Source organism: Canis lupus, chromosome 16, assembly GCF_048164855.1.
Source record: "Canis lupus baileyi chromosome 16, mCanLup2.hap1, whole genome shotgun sequence".
Classification (NCBI taxonomy): Eukaryota; Metazoa; Chordata; class Mammalia; order Carnivora; family Canidae; genus Canis; species Canis lupus.
The window spans coordinates 34,394,141-34,410,300 of NC_132853.1; the positions used below are offsets into that span (position 1 = coordinate 34,394,141).

Consider the following 16,160-nt stretch of genomic DNA (forward strand, 5'->3'; position numbering starts at 1 on the left):
GCAAGATCGTTAAGTAACAAAAAGACAGCGCACACTTTCATGCCAAATGAATGGCCCAGGCAGTGAGTGTTACAGCAGTCTAGGGAGTGGGGAGATGGAATTTGTAAACACAAGGTTGCTTATGTAGAAACCTAACCCAGCTGGCTTTAGCCAAAAAGGGCCTTATTATTAACTCAGGAGTATCTGAGGTGCCTCTTAGGCACTACTTAGGTTCTCTTGGCCTCACCTTCTCTCCCTCCAGCTGCTGCACAGGCTCTAACTTCATAATTTGACAGCACAATTTGACAGCTTCTCAGCTCACACCTTGTCAATGGCCTCTTGCCTCAAGACTTCCCAGTTGACACGGAGGTGCAGGATCCTGTTTGTCTTCCAATATTCCAAACCCAGAAATGTGGGAGAGTTAACAGCCTGTGATATGCATCCTTTGACCAGTGGAAAATGGGAATTATTGAATTAATTCTTGGCCCTTTCCTTTCTCCAGTGGATTGCCCTGGGACACAGTTTATGTTGCTTCTTGAAGGACTAGCCCATGGTGGGATCAAACAATTGTACTTCACAGTGGCTGGCTCAATGATGCAACCTTGGATTGGTTCTCTCTCCTTTGGTGCTTTATTCCCTTTGTCCTTCACTCCTGCTCCCTAGGATTTCACGGTCTGTTAAAGTGGTAGCACAAAGCCCTTTGCTCAGGCTCTTCTCTTTTGGGACATCTTGTAGCATAAAGTCCAGGTAAAGGTGATGTAGGGGCTTAAAGGTTTTATCAGGTTCTTTCTTTCTTTCTTTCTTTCTTTCTTTCTTTCTTTCTTTCTTTCTTTCTTTCTTTCTTTCTTTCTTTCTTTCTTTCTTTCTTTCTTTCTCTCTTTCTCTCTTTCTCTCTTTCTTTCTTTCTTTCTTTCTTTCTTTCTTTCTTTCCTTCTTTCTTTCTTTCTTTCTTTCATTAAAGATTGTATTTACTTATTAGTGAGAGAGGGAGAGAGAGGCAGGCTCCCTTTAGAGCAGGGAGCCTGATGCAGGACTCAATCCCAGGACCCTGGGATCATGACCTGAGCCAAAGGCAGACGCTTAACCAACTGAGTCACCCAGGTACCCTCAGGTACTTATTTTTTCTCCATGTTTTGCCTATGTTAGCTGAATTTGCAGCAATCTCTCTCCTGATGGTACTAAGATGGCCCCAGAAGCCTCAACAATGGATTTTTCCAGGTTCACATTTCATGGGAAAACAGTCTTTATTCCCAACATCTCAAACACAGTTGAGAGTTATTGACTCTGATTGGCCTAATTAGGTCAGTGACCATCCCTGAACCCATCACAATGGCCAGGAGAATGCCATGTTCTAGTTGTCTCCAGCCTAGAAGTTAATACCCAAAGGAGAGGGATGAATGGAGAATGGGAGAGGGGTGGATGCTCAAACAAAACCCAGGAGGGGTTGTCTAAAGTAGCAACAAATACTCAGCACGACAGAAAAGGTTGAGGTAGAAGAAACCAATCTTCTGCCCCAGCCAGAATTTTCCCACAGAAAGTTTTTAGGTTTTCCAGAAACCAAAAGTTTTTGGCTTAAACCCTGCCACAGAATTGATCCTTTTTCTTTTGTACCAAGATGGGTAGAAATACTGGTAGGTCTGCAGACGTGATCTACTTCCTCCCTAAAAGACAAAGTATCTCATCTTCAGAATAATCAAACAATTGAAGAATATTCTGTTTAGTGATAAAAGCAACTGAACACAGATTGATGGCAATTCCTGCATACCGAGTGCTATCCTAGGCTCTGGGGTCCAGAGTTAAATAAAATATGTTCCAAACCAAATTCCAACAATGTCATTTCCCTACTGAAAAATCACTTAATATCTTCTCATCTGTTAAAGGCAAAATTCCCAATATCCAAACACAAGGCCCTCAGTAATCTGGCTTCTGCCTATCCAGCCTCTTCTCCAGAGTATCAATACCCTTCCCCTTTCTCAAATAGTCTATGTTCTTTCATTAGATCAGACAACTATGGAGCAAAGCCATCAATCAGTCAATATTGATAGGCTGTAAGTCTCTACAGAGCTCATGTGCAAAGACATAAAAAAGCTTGGAATCAATCCAACATAGGAGTGGGACATAAACCCATGGAAAGGAAGATAACCTAAGAATTAAGTAACAATCTAAAACACCAAGGTTTGAGGTTCTGAGAAATATTTTGAAGATGGAAGTGACAGAGTTGGGGATACTGTATATGAGAGAAGAGAGTGTCCATGATACCCACTTACAGTTTACAGCCAATTTCACATACTTTCTTACTTGAACTGAATCAAATTTCCATTGGATAGAAGAAGCAAAGGAGGAGGAAAAAGAGGAGAAGAGGAGGGGAGAGGTGGGGAAGGGAGGAGGAAGGGGAGGAAGTGGAAGGGAGGGAGGAAGAAAGACAATGTTAATATCTACGTAGGGGTTTACAGTCCACCAAGCAATTTCATAGGCATGATCTCATTAGATCCTCACACAGGTCAGAGGGAGTTATTGCTTCTATTCATTACACAAAGGCTGAGACTCAGTGTAGCAATACTCAGCTCACACCCAGCAGAGAAGGACTTAAACACTCTGTCATTTCAAGTTCCTAATTTTTCTACTCTGCTCAACTACAGCTGAGACAATAAGAAGTGGGAGCCATGCTGGTACATCCTATATCAGCACATGAATGCACAAAATCAAATGGAAGTATTTCAAGTAAACAGTGTGATGTGTGGCAGAAAGATCAAGGATAAAGAAAATTGAGTAAATATCACTAGAACTGTTTTGTTTTTTTTAAAAGCATTGATGGGATACCTGGGTGGCTCAGCGGTTGAGCATCCGCCTTCAGCCCAGGGCATGATCCTGGAGTCCCAGGATCAATCCCACATCAGGCTCCCTGCATGGAGCCTGCTTCTCCCTCTGCCTATGTCTCTGCCTCTCTCTGTGAGTGTCTTTCATGAATAAATAAATAAAATCTTTAAAAATGATAACCTTTGAATCAGACCAAATGCTAAAAAGTTAAACAATACATAAGAAATCAAGTTTCCACAAACAGGTAGAAGACCCTCTGAAAACTATAAAACACTGATGAAATTCCATTCTATGCTATGGATTGCAAGAATAAATATTGTTAAAATGTCTATACTACCTAAAGTAATCCACACATTCATTGCAATCCCTATCAAAATATCACCAGCATTTATCAAAGAGCTAGAACAAATGATCTTAAAATTTGTATGGGGCCACAAAAGACCCCAAATAGCAGAAGCAATCTTGAGAAAGAAAAGCAGTGCTGGAGGCATCACAATTCCAAACTTCAAGTTACATTACAGAGCTGTAGTTATCAAAACAGTATGGTACTGGCACACAGATCAATGGAACAGAATAGAAAATCCAGAAATAAACCCACAATTATATGGTCACTTAATCTTCAACAAAACAGAAAAGAATATCTGATGGAAAAAAGGACAGTCTCTTCAAAAAATGGTGTTGGGAAAACCAGACAACAACATGCAGAAGAATGAAACTGGACCACTTTCTTTCACCATACACAAAAATAAATTCAAAATGGATTAAATGTGGGATAAAAATAGATGGAACTCTAGAGAACAAACTGATGGTTACCAGAGGGGAGGTAGGTGGGAGGATGGGGAAAATAGGTGATGAGGATGAAGGAGTGCACTTGTTGTGATGAGCACCAAGCGATTAAAATAAAAAATAAATACAAAATAAAACATAACATTTGGGCAAGTTTGAAAATAAAATTTAAGGTCAGAATCATGGGATGCCTGGGTGGCTCAGGGGTTGAGCGCCTGCCTTCGGCCCAGGGAATGATCCTGGGGTCCCAGGATTGAGTCCCACATTGGGCTCCCTGCATAGAGCCTGCTTATCTCTCTCTGCCTCTCTCTCTCTGTCTCTCTCATGAATAAATAAAATCCTTTTTAAAAAATAAGATCAGAATCATATTCAGGAGGGCACCTATGGCTCAGTCAGTTAAGCATCTGCCTTCAGCTCAGGTCATGATCTCAGGGTTCTGGGATCAAGCCCCTCATCAGGGGCTAGGGGGTCATCAGCAGTAGGGGGTCTGCTTCTCCCTCTCCCTCTGCCCCTACCCCCTGCTTGTATTCTTTCATACTCTCTCTCAAATAAATAAATAAAATCTTATAAAAAGAGTCATGTTCAGCAATATTTTGGCATACAGTATGCAAGATGCTCAAATGAATTAAAAAGAAACATACAAAGATCTCTCATAGAAATGTGGAGAAAAGGTATTGCTAGAAAATTCACTGAAAGAGTAATATAGAGCTGAGAAATATGTGAAAACATGTTCATCCTACGTAAGATCAAGGAAATGTAAATTAAAACAACAAAGAGATACCATCTTATTTATCAAATAGCCAAGAATTAAAAAAAAATCTTATTGGTCAATATGTGGTGAGACAGACATAATTATATACACTGGGAGTGTAAAATAGCACAATCTTTCCAGAAAGTGGATTTTCATTATGTACTAAGACCCTTAAAAAAGATCCCTTTGCTTTGACCCAGTAAATACACTTATGGAACAATCCCAAAGAAATAATCAGGGATGTAGTTAAAGATTTATATATAAAATGTGTGCATTGATGAATGAAAAAGTAGATTTGGCACACACACACACACACACACACAATATGACTCAGTCACAAAAAAGAACGAAATCTTGCCATTAGTGACAACATGAATCAACTTAGAGGGTATTAGGCTAAGTGAAATAAATCAGAGAAAGACAAACACCATATGATTTCACTTCTACGTGGAATCTAAAAAACAAAGCAAATGAACAAACAAACCAAGCAGACTCCATAATACAGAGAACAAACTGGTGGTTGCCAGAGGGAAGGAGTGAGTGAAGTGGTGAAGGGGATTAAGAGGTACAAACATCTAGTTATAAAATAAATAAATCAGAGGATGAAAAGTATAGCAAGGGCAATATAGTCAATGATGTAATAACATTGTATGGTGACAGATGGTGAATACACTTACCATGATGAACATTGAGTAAAGTGTGTGTGTGTGTGTATATATATATATATATATATACACACATGTTGTACACCTGGAACCAATATGACATTGTATGTCAACTATACTTAAGCAATAAATTTAAAAATATTTTTTATGTTTGTTAAATATGATTGTTTTTATACAGATACATTGTTAATCATGCTGAGCAATGATCAAATTATTCTAAATCCGAGAATGCAGTCCTTAAAAATGATAATTATGACAATGCTTAGTGTCAGGGGAAAATAGAAACCACATAATACTGAGTGCCCTGCAGGATACAAATCTGCACATGTAGTAGAAACTCATTCAGAAAGAATCAGAGCAGGATGCTTACAGTGGTTATCACCACATGGTGAGATAAGGGTGATTGCTATTTTCTTCTTCGTTTCGTTTTCCAAATTTTCTACAAAGAGCATTTCCAGGTGTTTAAGTAGGTTCCACAGCCACCATGGAGCCCAATATGAGGCTTGAACCATGACCCTGAGATCAAAACCTGAGCTGAGATCAAAAGATGGATGTTTAACCAAATGAGCCACCCAAGCACCCCTCAAGGTTTTATAGAGAAAGAAACCCTAATATTCAGACTAGATAAAATTTTATTTTTTTAAAGAATCAAGTTCACGTTTCCTTAAAAGCTGTTAAGTTAGTGTTTTTGATGAGAACATGTTCAGCTAAAAGTCATGGAGGGTTTCATGTTGGCTTAAGAAGTAGACTAGAGGGCAGTCTGGTGGCTCAGTGGTTTAGCACTGCCTTCAGCCCAGGGCATGATCCTGGAGACCTGGGATGGAGTCCTGCATCGGGCTCCCTGCATGGAGCCTGTTTCTCCCTCTGCCTGTGTCTCTGCCTCTCTTTCTCTCTGTGTCTCTCATGAATAAATAAAATCTTAAAAAAAAAAAAAGTAGACTAGAGATAGTCACAAGCTTTGATCAGAGCCTTTATCTCTGTGATTATCTTGCATCCTCTTCATGGTGATAAAAGGGCTGCTGCAGCTCCTGCCATCAGATTTATGTTAAGGCAGAAAAAAAGGTGGAAGTTTCCCAGTGGTGATTTTTAGAAAGGATCCCAAATTCATTGACATTACTCCCTTTAGAGGTGGGTCAGTCTCTATGCTTTCCTCTTGACTCTAGACAGACTTATGATTACTTCAACCAATGGATATGGGAGAAGTGGTGCTTTGTGACTTACAAGGCTCGATCAGTAAAAGGCCATACACCTTCCATGTGCCTCTCTTAGAATGTTTGATCTTCAGAAACTCCTTCTTGGGATGCTTCCTCTCAGAACCAGCTACCATGCTATGAGAAGCCCAAGCCACAAGGAGAGTTCAGAGGCCATGTGTAAGATGCTCCAACTGACAGTGCTAACGGAGTCCAGCCTTTGGGTCATCCCAGCCCAGATGCTAGAGAGATAAGTGAAGAAGCCTCCAGATTCACACTGTTCCATTCAGGAGCCGCTGGCCATCTATGGTTATTTCAATTCACATTTAATTAAAAGTAAATGAAAACATTAGTTCCTCAATCACTCTGGCTACATTTCAAGTGTACAAGAGCCACAGGTGACTAGTGGCTATCATATTGGACAATATAGATGTTTCTATCATTGGAGAAAGTTCTATTAGACAAATCTGCTCCAGATGATTCTTGAGTGTTTGAGTCTTCCCAGCTGAAGCTCCAGATGTTATGTGGCATAGAAAGGCCATCTGTCTCCTGTACTCTGTCTGAATTTCTGATCTACAGGATCTCAGAACATAATAAAATAGATGTTTTATGTTGCTAAGTTTTGGATAGTTTGTTATGTGGCAACAGTAACTGGCATACGTTCCTTTGATAAGAAGAGTAAAGCTTTCTTAGAAACCATCATATATATCGTTGGACCATGTATCTATTTTATAAACTAAATTTTATGTATGTAATTCTATTTGAGTAAGTAGAGCTGTAAAACAATCTATGCTTTAAATTTATGTATCATTATAATAGAACACTTACCATTTTTTGTAACATGGTATACAACAGGTGAAATCTGGAATTCATATATTTAAAGCATTCTAATATTATTAATAAATGTTAATCAATTAATGTTCTTTGTGTGTAGAATGTTGTGAACACTGTATCAACTCCCAGAATCTGCAAGTATAATCTCTGGCTGAGACCAAAATCCTTAGCCTTTGCTAATGGAAAGAAATGCAAAGATTTGGTTTGGATTTTTGCTCATCAAGATAATAGGGAGTAAGCAAGTTATAAGGACATATTTTCCTACTGGACCAATTCCTTCAGTGGAATTGCTTGTCCCAAAGATAAATGAGTATGTTCAGTGTTATCTAGTTATCTTTCAATTACAACTGTCTGTGTTCCCATCTCTTTTAGAGAATGAATGGCTCTCCTCCACTAACCCATATGAAAAGCCACAGGAAACCACAATGAGGTTTCTTCAGTCATAAATGTGTGACTTCCTGTGAAAAATGTTTAGGAAAGAATTGGTTTACTTGGTTTTTAATAACTTGGTGATTATAATTGTTCCTCACCAACAATTTAAAAATGTGCATGGTTCATATTGCATGACTGTCCACAAGAAATGAACGACAATAAGGATAAAAATATTATGCTCGTATGCTAACTTTCAAGACACAAAGTTGATTCTCTAGAAGCTAAACAAGCCATAATAAGTACACATCAGGTGATGGTAACTTTCCTGTAATCCTCAGTTTACAAAGAAACAATGAGAATTTGAAGGTTTAGGACATGTCTCTCAGAAATCAAGGTGGGAGTATATATGCGTTTATATGTGTGAATGAGATAATAATTCACAGCACTTTCAAGAATTGTGTTTCATAATGATATTAGAACATATTTGTTTACCAAACAATAGTTACCTTCAGTGTGAGGCACTGCTCCAGGAGTCATGTGGAATGCAAAGTGGGGAAAGGCAAATGCTGTGATTTTCAGTGACTATTACTTGTCCACAGGCAGGAATATCTATTGTTGTGATAACCACCTGGAGCCTCATATCAAATGCTTTTTTTTTCCCTCCATAAATCAAAATAATCATTTAGCAGTTCACTCCCCTGTGTAATTCCAAAGTAAATGTTAAGTGGTAATAAGTGATGGAGGGGTGGGGAGGGCATTTAAAGTGTAAAACTTGTATAAAGGAAATTTTATACCTGTGACTTGGAAGGCTATGAATCTGGTTTTCCTTTTACTTGTAAACTATATATATATATATATATATATTTTTTTTTTTTTAAAGATTTTATTTATCTATTCATGAGAGACACATAGAGAGAGAGAGGCAGAGGGAGAAGCAGGCTCCATGCAGGGAGCCTGATGTGGGACTCGATCCTGGGTCTCCAGGATCATGCCCTGGGCTGAAGGCCACATTAAACCACTGAGCCACCCGGGCTGCCCTGTAAACTGTTTTTTAAAAAAGAACTACATTGTAATTTACTTTAGGGGCATTGGGTTTTAAACGTGGAATTTTTAAATTGAAAGAGATGTTTAGAGATTATGTATCCAACCCTCTTTATAGGTGAGAGAACTGAAGGTTCATAGAAATGGGTAAAATCAGATCTGCCAATACCTGCACTTCAGTACTTTGCCCAGTATGCTGTGGGGCCTTAATGTGTGTGTGTGTGTTTATATTTGCTTTGAAACGTTCTCATATCCTTCGACTGAGTTCCAAAAACTCATACATTTTTGACATATAAATTTTTTATTTAAAAATTCTACTTACTGCCATTGATAATTAATCAGAACCTATTGGATGACTGCTCTTGAATTTTAAGGCTGGGATTATAGATTGGGTACATGCAAAAAAGAGAATTTGTGCCTTCTCTTTGAGAATTCTTGAAAAGTATAGATAAGGTTGACAACATGGCAATTCATCTATCTTTGGTTAGACATTTTAATGTCAGCCAAGCCTAATATGCTCCTCTAATTATAGTGATATATTTTCCAAATTACAAATCAAGACACATGGCCCAACACATGGTCCTGCAATTCTGGATGTTTGGTACAGTATTATTTGCCTAATGGTAAGAGAAATTATGCTCTGGAGCACGTGAAAGATGAAGTGTTTCTCTTGATACTCCATTCCCAAAATATACTATCTTGCTTCTTGTAATTTCTGTGCTCAACTAATTAAAAAATTAAAAATAACTCACTTTTTTTTTTATAACGAATGGAACGAATGTTCATTATAGGAAACAAAAGATACAACCGAGCAAAAAGTAGAAAACACATGGACTATTTTGATGCAGAGAAACATTTCATTTAAAATGTTTCCATAAAATAAAGCACTTCCAACACTTTCACCATCATATCCCACTTTCCCTTGTTACAGAAAAATCCGAAGACAAAAAAAAAAAATCAGAATAAAACTTGGATGTTCTTAAAACACGCCGCCTGAATTTTAGGAATCCATACAATGACCAGTCCCACCCTCAACCCATTCTACAAACCTGTCTTCCCTTTCCCTCCCACACACACTGGGGACTTTAGCAATAGCCTTTTTTTTTTTTTTTTTTTTTTTTTTAATCAATTCGGTTCCCTCTAAAGGGGAACAGGGGGTGGAGGCACGAGGGCAGGAGAGTCAGGGTGGAGAAGAATAGGCCACAACCGGATTTTGCATCCATAAAGCGCAGAGCCTCTAGGCCTAACAGTCAAGCGGGTGTGCGCCCAAGGAGTACAGCTGGTCTACACCGCCGGCTCCGCGGACACCCCTCCCCGCGGAGAGCCGCGCTTTAACTTCCTTATAGCAGGTTGAGAGCGCAGGCCCCACCGTTTTAAGAGGAAGGCGGAGCCCCAGCTGGTGTTTTTCCAGGAAGCACTTCTTGAGCGCAGAGGAAAGGGGAGAGAAGGCCAGCGCGGGGCGCTTCATTCATTGCTCCTCTTTCTCCCCCTCCCAGCTCCCCTCGGCTCGGACTCGCTCTCTCCTCTTCCCGGTGCCAGTTTGACGTCGGTCTCCTGGATACCAGGCAGCCAATCGCCTCGCCGCTAGGGGAGAAGCGCGGCCAATCAGGCCTCGTTGCTACCTGTGAGTAATATTTTTAGCCGAGAGGGACGCCGGCCTCCACTCCCCCTGGAACTCCGTGGAGCTCTCGGCGGCAGGTTGTGGAAAGGGGCGCTTCCCCGCCCCCCGGGAGTCGCTCTCTTTCCCCGCCCGTTCTTTCAACCGAAGAGGATCTTAAACGCGCATTACAGGAAGGCGCCGCGTGTATGGGTCTTGATGTTAAAGTACCACTTGAAAACACGCGCAGGCACAGAGACCCTGAGATACGTACGCAGTTTGGCACGGAGGCCTGGGCCGGGATGTTTGGGATAAAATGGGATTCTTCCTGCGGTCTCCAGCCACCCCCGCGTCCAAGTGGCTGCCGGGTCGCACGGGGAGGTCGGAGGAGGGATGCGGAGGCAGTTAAACTGTCACCTGGGCGGAGGTGCGGCCAGGTGCTGTGTCTCCCCCACCCCCACCCCACCCCCACCCCCTGCCCGGCACGGCGGCTTCGGGTTCTGCTGCTGCCACTCCCCGGGTGGCAGTTGGCCTAGGCCCCCGAGGTGATTAATATTCAATGAACCGGCTGCACGAGTCCCCGGCTCAGTTCGCCCTTTCTCTGAGGCTCTCCTGCGTGCACCGGAGGCCGATGTGGCGGCGCGTCCACGGGGGGGAATTTCCCGGGCCACAGTGCCACTCGCGTAGGGCATTTTTTGGTAAACTGTCCCCTCCCTCTCGAGGCCTCGGGCTCTCCCCGCTCTTCGCCGCCGCTCCGCCACCTGCCTGGCTCCCCTCCCCCCTCTCTCCGAGGCGCTTCGCCGGGACCCGGCGTCAGCCGCCCCACCCACCACCGTCGCCCTCACTGGCACTTCTCTCCCCCAATCCCTTTCCCAGCTTCCTCTTAGTCCCGCCCCCGGCGGCCCCAGGACGTCGGCTCATTGGCCGTCGTGGAGCCGGAGGGGTGTGGCCTCGTCCCCCGGGTCCCTCCGCCGCCCGGCAGGACATGGGCAGGCGGGACTCGGCCAATGGCGTCGAGGGGCAGGGCAGGGGCGGAGCCGCCGCCGAGGGTCTGGGGTGAGGGGCGGGAGGGCGGGGAATGGTTACGCGGCCCCGAGCTGTGTGACGCGAGGCGGGCGCGCGCGCACCCCTACGGGAGGGGGTGGGGGCGGGGAGGAGCCCATAAAACGAGAGGCGGGGCGCGCGCCGCGGCAGAAGGAGCGAAGCTCTGGCCCGGCGCGGAGCGGGCGCACTACGGGACGCTGGGCCAGGCCACCGGGCTGTGTGGAGAAGGGAGCGCGCTCGCCCGACCGGCCCCGCCACCCCGAGCCGCAGCGCCGAGCTCCCGAGGCCCGCGCCCAGGCCCCCGTCGTCCGCCCGGCGGCGCCGCGTAGCCTCCAGCCTGCTGGGCTCCGCCGCCCTCCGAGCCCCCGCCCTGCCGCCCCTGCTCCCCCGCCCGGCGGCCGGCTCTGTGGTGGACGCAGCCCGTAAGTATCGAGGGGCGGCGGGGCTGCAGCGGCGTCGAGCCCCGGGCCCTCGGGGACCGCGGCGCGGCGGCCGGAGCGCGGAGGGGAGCGGCTCGGAGGGGCCCCGGCGCGGCGGGACCTGGAGGCGGGGCCGGCCGGCGCCCGGGGGTGGGGGGGGCGGGGTTGGGGCGCCGGGACGATCGGCGAGCTCCGGGGGCGCGGTGGGCTCCGCGGGGCCCCAAGGGGTGCGGGGAGCCGCTGCTGCCGGGCTCTGGCCGGGTCCCCGGGGCCTCGGGCGGGGGGCGGGGGGCGGGCGGCGGGCGGCGGGTCAGGTTACGGCGGGGGGAGGGGAGCGGCTGACCCGGAGCGGCCGGCGCCCCGACCTGCCCGGCGCCTGGCCCGAGTGGTTGCTTTGCCATTTCTCGTGGCCTTCCTCCTCCTCCTCCTCCTCCTCGTTTTCGGAGGAGACTTGTACTCTCCTCCTCCTCCTCCCCCCCTGCTCCTCCTCCTCTCCTCCTCCTCCTCCTCCTCCTCTCGCTGCTGCTGCTCCAGCGCTCGGGCTCCGAGAGCTGTGAGCAGAAATCTAATGAGACCCAACTGGCTGTTTATGTAATTCTTCACACTCCTGCTTAAGGCGTTGCTTTAAACTACCTTTCGCGGAGCCTGAATTTCTCTCGGCTGCAGCGTCAAGCAATTTGGCTTAATCAGCTGCCTTGGCCGGCACTCGGGCTTTGGGCTTTAAAGTGTAGTTTGGGGGCAGCCGGAGATCCTTTTTTCCCTTTGTCACCACAAATAATGGAAAATGGAACAGATGGATTGACACCAACTTGATTTTTTAAAATGTCCTTTTAAATCAACCTCAGTGTACAAATAGATCCCTTTCGCAAATATCTTCTGTTTGCCCTTGATCTTTTCTTATCCCCACCCAGTGCTGATCCAGCAAACGTTTAAAGGTCGACCTTATCGTACAAGCCTCTCCGGCTGTTCTCTTATCGCGAAGGAGGGAGGTGGTTTTGAAAATCAGAATAAACTCAGAAACCCTGCCCTTTAAAGAGAATAATCAATAGAGTTTTGAAATTAATTGTTGCTTTTGTTATACTTGCTGTTAAAGAGGTATTTTCAGATTTAGAAAAACGCACATTGGAAAGGAAAAACAGAAGCTCGATTTTTACGTTGTGTGCCCTTAGCATATTTAAGACGGCCGTGATACAGGATAGTTTGGTTCATAATTATTGTTCACTAGGACGGCAGTTCATTTAGTATTTTTAATTTTAGCTTCACGTACTTTGGAAATTAAAATAATTTTCCTAACTTCTCAAATGTCTGAATGTTTAACCATACAGCAGATTTAGGCAGCATATATCCAGAATGAACTGAAATACAGAATTCATTTCTAAATTAGTGAATAGGAATATGATCACTTTCTAAAACTGGTATATATGTGTGTGGAGGTGGGTGGATGGTTGTGCAGAGTAGAGTTTCCAATAAATATTCTTGTGAGAATTGAGGGAGGAAATACACTACATATGGGGGAGATTTTATATATACATATATACACACACACATTTATACATATACACATATATACATATATACATATATATATATATGAGCTGTATTCAGGGAAAAAAAGTAAATAATAGGGTTAAAAATACTGTTTTAACTGTAAATCCTAAGTTGTCCCATGAGATTTTGAACTTTAATAAACAATTTTCTATTGTATATTCCTTTATTTTATGCTGATTATATTTTTCTGACTTTCTAGCCTATTAGACTTTTTCAAAAGTAAAATTACTCCGGGGGTAAGAAAAGGCTGTGGGACTTAGATTTATCTTATTTGGACATGTTTGTTTTTGTTTTGTTTTGTTTTTCTTTAAGGAGCAAGACCACTCAAGGTGAAGGATAATCTACAAAGTACCAGCACTTTGAATGAAAATTTGTTTCTCTGCCACAAACTGAACACTGTGTGTGTGTGTTGGGGGGGAGTTGAAACACAAATCTCACTTTGTGGCATAGCAGCTATGCAGCTTGAAATCCAAGTAGCACTAAATTTTATTATTTCATATTTGTACAATAAGCTTCCCAGGAGACGTGTCAACATTTTTGGTGAAGAGCTTGAAAGACTTCTTAAGAAGAAATATGAAGGGCACTGGTATCCTGAAAAGCCATACAAAGGATCAGGGTTTAGATGTATACACATAGGGGAGAAAGTGGACCCAGTGATTGAACAAGCATCCAAAGAGAGTGGTTTGGACATTGATGATGTTCGTGGCAATCTGCCACAGGATCTTAGTGTTTGGATCGACCCGTTTGAGGTTTCCTACCAAATTGGTGAAAAGGGACCAGTGAAGGTGCTTTATGTGGATGATAATAATGAAAATGGATGTGAGTTGGATAAAGAGATCAAAAACAGCTTTAACCCAGAGGCCCAGGTTTTTATGCCCATAAGTGACCCAGCCTCATCCGTGTCCAGCTCTCCGTCGCCTCCCTTTGGTCACTCTGCTGCTGTAAGCCCTACCTTCATGCCCCGGTCCACTCAGCCTTTAACCTTTACCACTGCCACTTTTGCTGCCACCAAGTTCGGCTCTACCAAAATGAAGAATAGTGGCCGCAGCAACAAGGTTGCACGTACTTCTCCTATCAACCTCGGCTTGAATGTGAATGACCTCTTGAAGCAGAAAGCCATCTCTTCCTCAATGCACTCTCTGTACGGGCTTGGCCTGGGTAGCCAGCAGCAGCCGCAGCAGCAGCAGCAGCCATCCCAGCCGCCACCACCACCGCCACCACCGCAGCAGCAGCAACAGCAGAAAGCCTCTGCTCTTTCTCCTAATGCCAAGGAATTTATTTTTCCTAATATGCAGGGTCAAGGTAGTAGTACCAATGGAATGTTCCCAGGTGACAGCCCCCTTAACCTCAGTCCTCTCCAGTACAGTAATGCCTTTGATGTGTTTGCGGCCTATGGAGGCCTCAACGAGAAGTCTTTTGTAGATGGCTTGAATTTTAGCTTAAATAACATGCAGTATTCTAACCAGCAATTCCAGCCTGTTATGGCTAACTAAAAAAAGAAAAAAAAAATGTACAAGTTAAAATGCACGGGCCCAAGGGGGATTTTTTTTTTTTTTTTTTACCTCCTTGAGATTTTTTTTTTTTTAAAGCTTATAGTAAGGATACATTCAAGCTTGGTTACAAAAATAAAACCTGCATCATTTTTCATTTGCCAACCAAGCACAAAGTTATTTTATACTGACTGTATATTTTAAAGTATACTCTCAGATATGGCCTCTTACAGTATTTAAGATATAGCAAGGACATGGCTGATTTTTTTTTTATAAAAAATTGGCACTAATAAGTGGGTTTATTGGTCTTTTCTAATTGTATAATTTAATTTAGTACAAAGTTTGTAAAATATCAGAGGATATATATATTGTTTCTACGACACGGTATTGCATTTATATCTTTTTACTACAGTGACCTGTGACAGCAGCAGCTTCATGTATTTTTTTTACTGAAATTGTAAAATATCCATCTTAAAGACATCAACTATTCTCAAAATTGTGTACAGGATATTCCTTTAGTGGTGGAATTAAAATGTACGAATATTTGCTTTTTTCAAAAAAATGTATTTTCTGTTAAAGGTTTAAAGATTTTTGCTATATATTATGGAAGAAAATGTAATCGTAAATATTAATTTTGTACCTATATTGTGCAATACTTGAAAAAACGGTATAAAAGTATTTTGAGTCAGTGTCTTACATGTTAAGAGGGACTGAAATAGTTTATATTAAGTTTGTATTAAAATTCTTTAAAATTAAAAACGCTTATCGTTGTCTTTGTTTTGAAGCCTTTGCTAAAGATCTACCTCTAGAGTTAAGATGTTGTAAATGCTAGTGATGTGGAAAGGCCTGACTCCTAGAATCATGGAGGAATAATGCAGTTGCACTACTACACCAGATAGTAGTAGTTTGCCACCTAAAAAGTCCCATCAAAACTGCATAACCTGACCGATGCTTGGGACTGCTTTATTGTATATTTTTAAGCAACTTTCTTCAGCCCACATGTATCTCTCTGTGAGCAGGGATGGGTATGCTAAGGCAGGCAACCCCGTTTTACGGCAATTTTTAAATTGTGGTGTGCTGACATCTGAGAGTCTGATGATAAAATGAAATTCACTCATGTAACCTGAGAGAATTTATTTGAAATGTATATGGAGAGACCATTTGGATTAGTTTCTTGCTTCTGCTGGGGAGGTGAGTAGCTCAGAAACCTTGCTTGGACAAAGCAGCTGACCTAACTATTTAAAAAGAAGATTAGGTCTGTTTACTAATCCTTACACTTAAAGTTCAGTCATGTTTAGTTGGAGAATTTATGATCAAACTCTACTCAAGGTTGGACAGAGTGCTAAATGTTAGTATTTGTGTGCATTTTCCCAGCAAGAAAGTTTACTTTTTTCCTTTTTTGAAAAAAAAAAAAAAATTACTATTGGATAGCCAACCTGCTGCTTTGGGAGATGAGGGGAGGTTCAAAGATTACTCACCCGTAATGTGTCAAATTGGAGTGGCTTGGTAAGGGTGGAGTTTTAAAAAAGTGATGAGTTGGGAGCAGGAGACACTATTTTTAAAGTAAAATGAGTCATTTCACTGTTTAAATGTCCATTGATACAGTGTTGACATAGTATTGGTGAGA

The 16,160-nt window shown here is 43.1% G+C and overlaps 1 protein-coding gene and 1 long non-coding RNA gene across 5 annotated transcripts in view; one reads left to right on the forward strand and one right to left on the reverse strand.

Moving 5' to 3' along the window:
* The window catches only part of LOC140606520 (uncharacterized), a 30,171-nt gene extending 19,675 nt beyond the window's left edge, over positions 1-10,496 (reverse strand). For both annotated transcript variants that reach the window (XR_012008861.1, XR_012008862.1), the window contains exon 1: positions 10,307-10,496. This is a non-coding gene — a long non-coding RNA (uncharacterized lncRNA). The remainder of the gene's footprint in view (positions 1-10,306) is intronic.
* Positions 10,041-15,292, forward strand: TOB1 (transducer of ERBB2, 1). Of its 3 annotated transcripts, none has more exons than XM_072780042.1 (2): positions 10,041-10,059; positions 13,356-15,292. In XM_072780042.1, exon 2 carries the CDS (start codon positions 13,499-13,501, stop codon positions 14,534-14,536), a length of 1,038 nt encoding a protein of 345 aa, XP_072636143.1. In that variant the 5' UTR covers positions 10,041-10,059; positions 13,356-13,498; the 3' UTR covers positions 14,537-15,292. The 3 variants fall into 3 exon arrangements, with proteins under 3 accessions (XP_072636143.1, XP_072636141.1, XP_072636142.1); XM_072780040.1 differs by lacking the exon at positions 10,041-10,059 and adding an exon at positions 10,284-10,302; XM_072780041.1 differs by lacking the exon at positions 10,041-10,059 and adding an exon at positions 11,225-11,498.
* The last annotated feature ends 868 nt before the right edge of the window (positions 15,293-16,160 follow it).

Coding starts and splice junctions, on each gene's coding strand:
- TOB1 (XM_072780042.1), top strand. CDS start 13,499: ATGCAGCTTGAAATCCAAGTAGCACTAAATTTTATTATTTCATATTTG.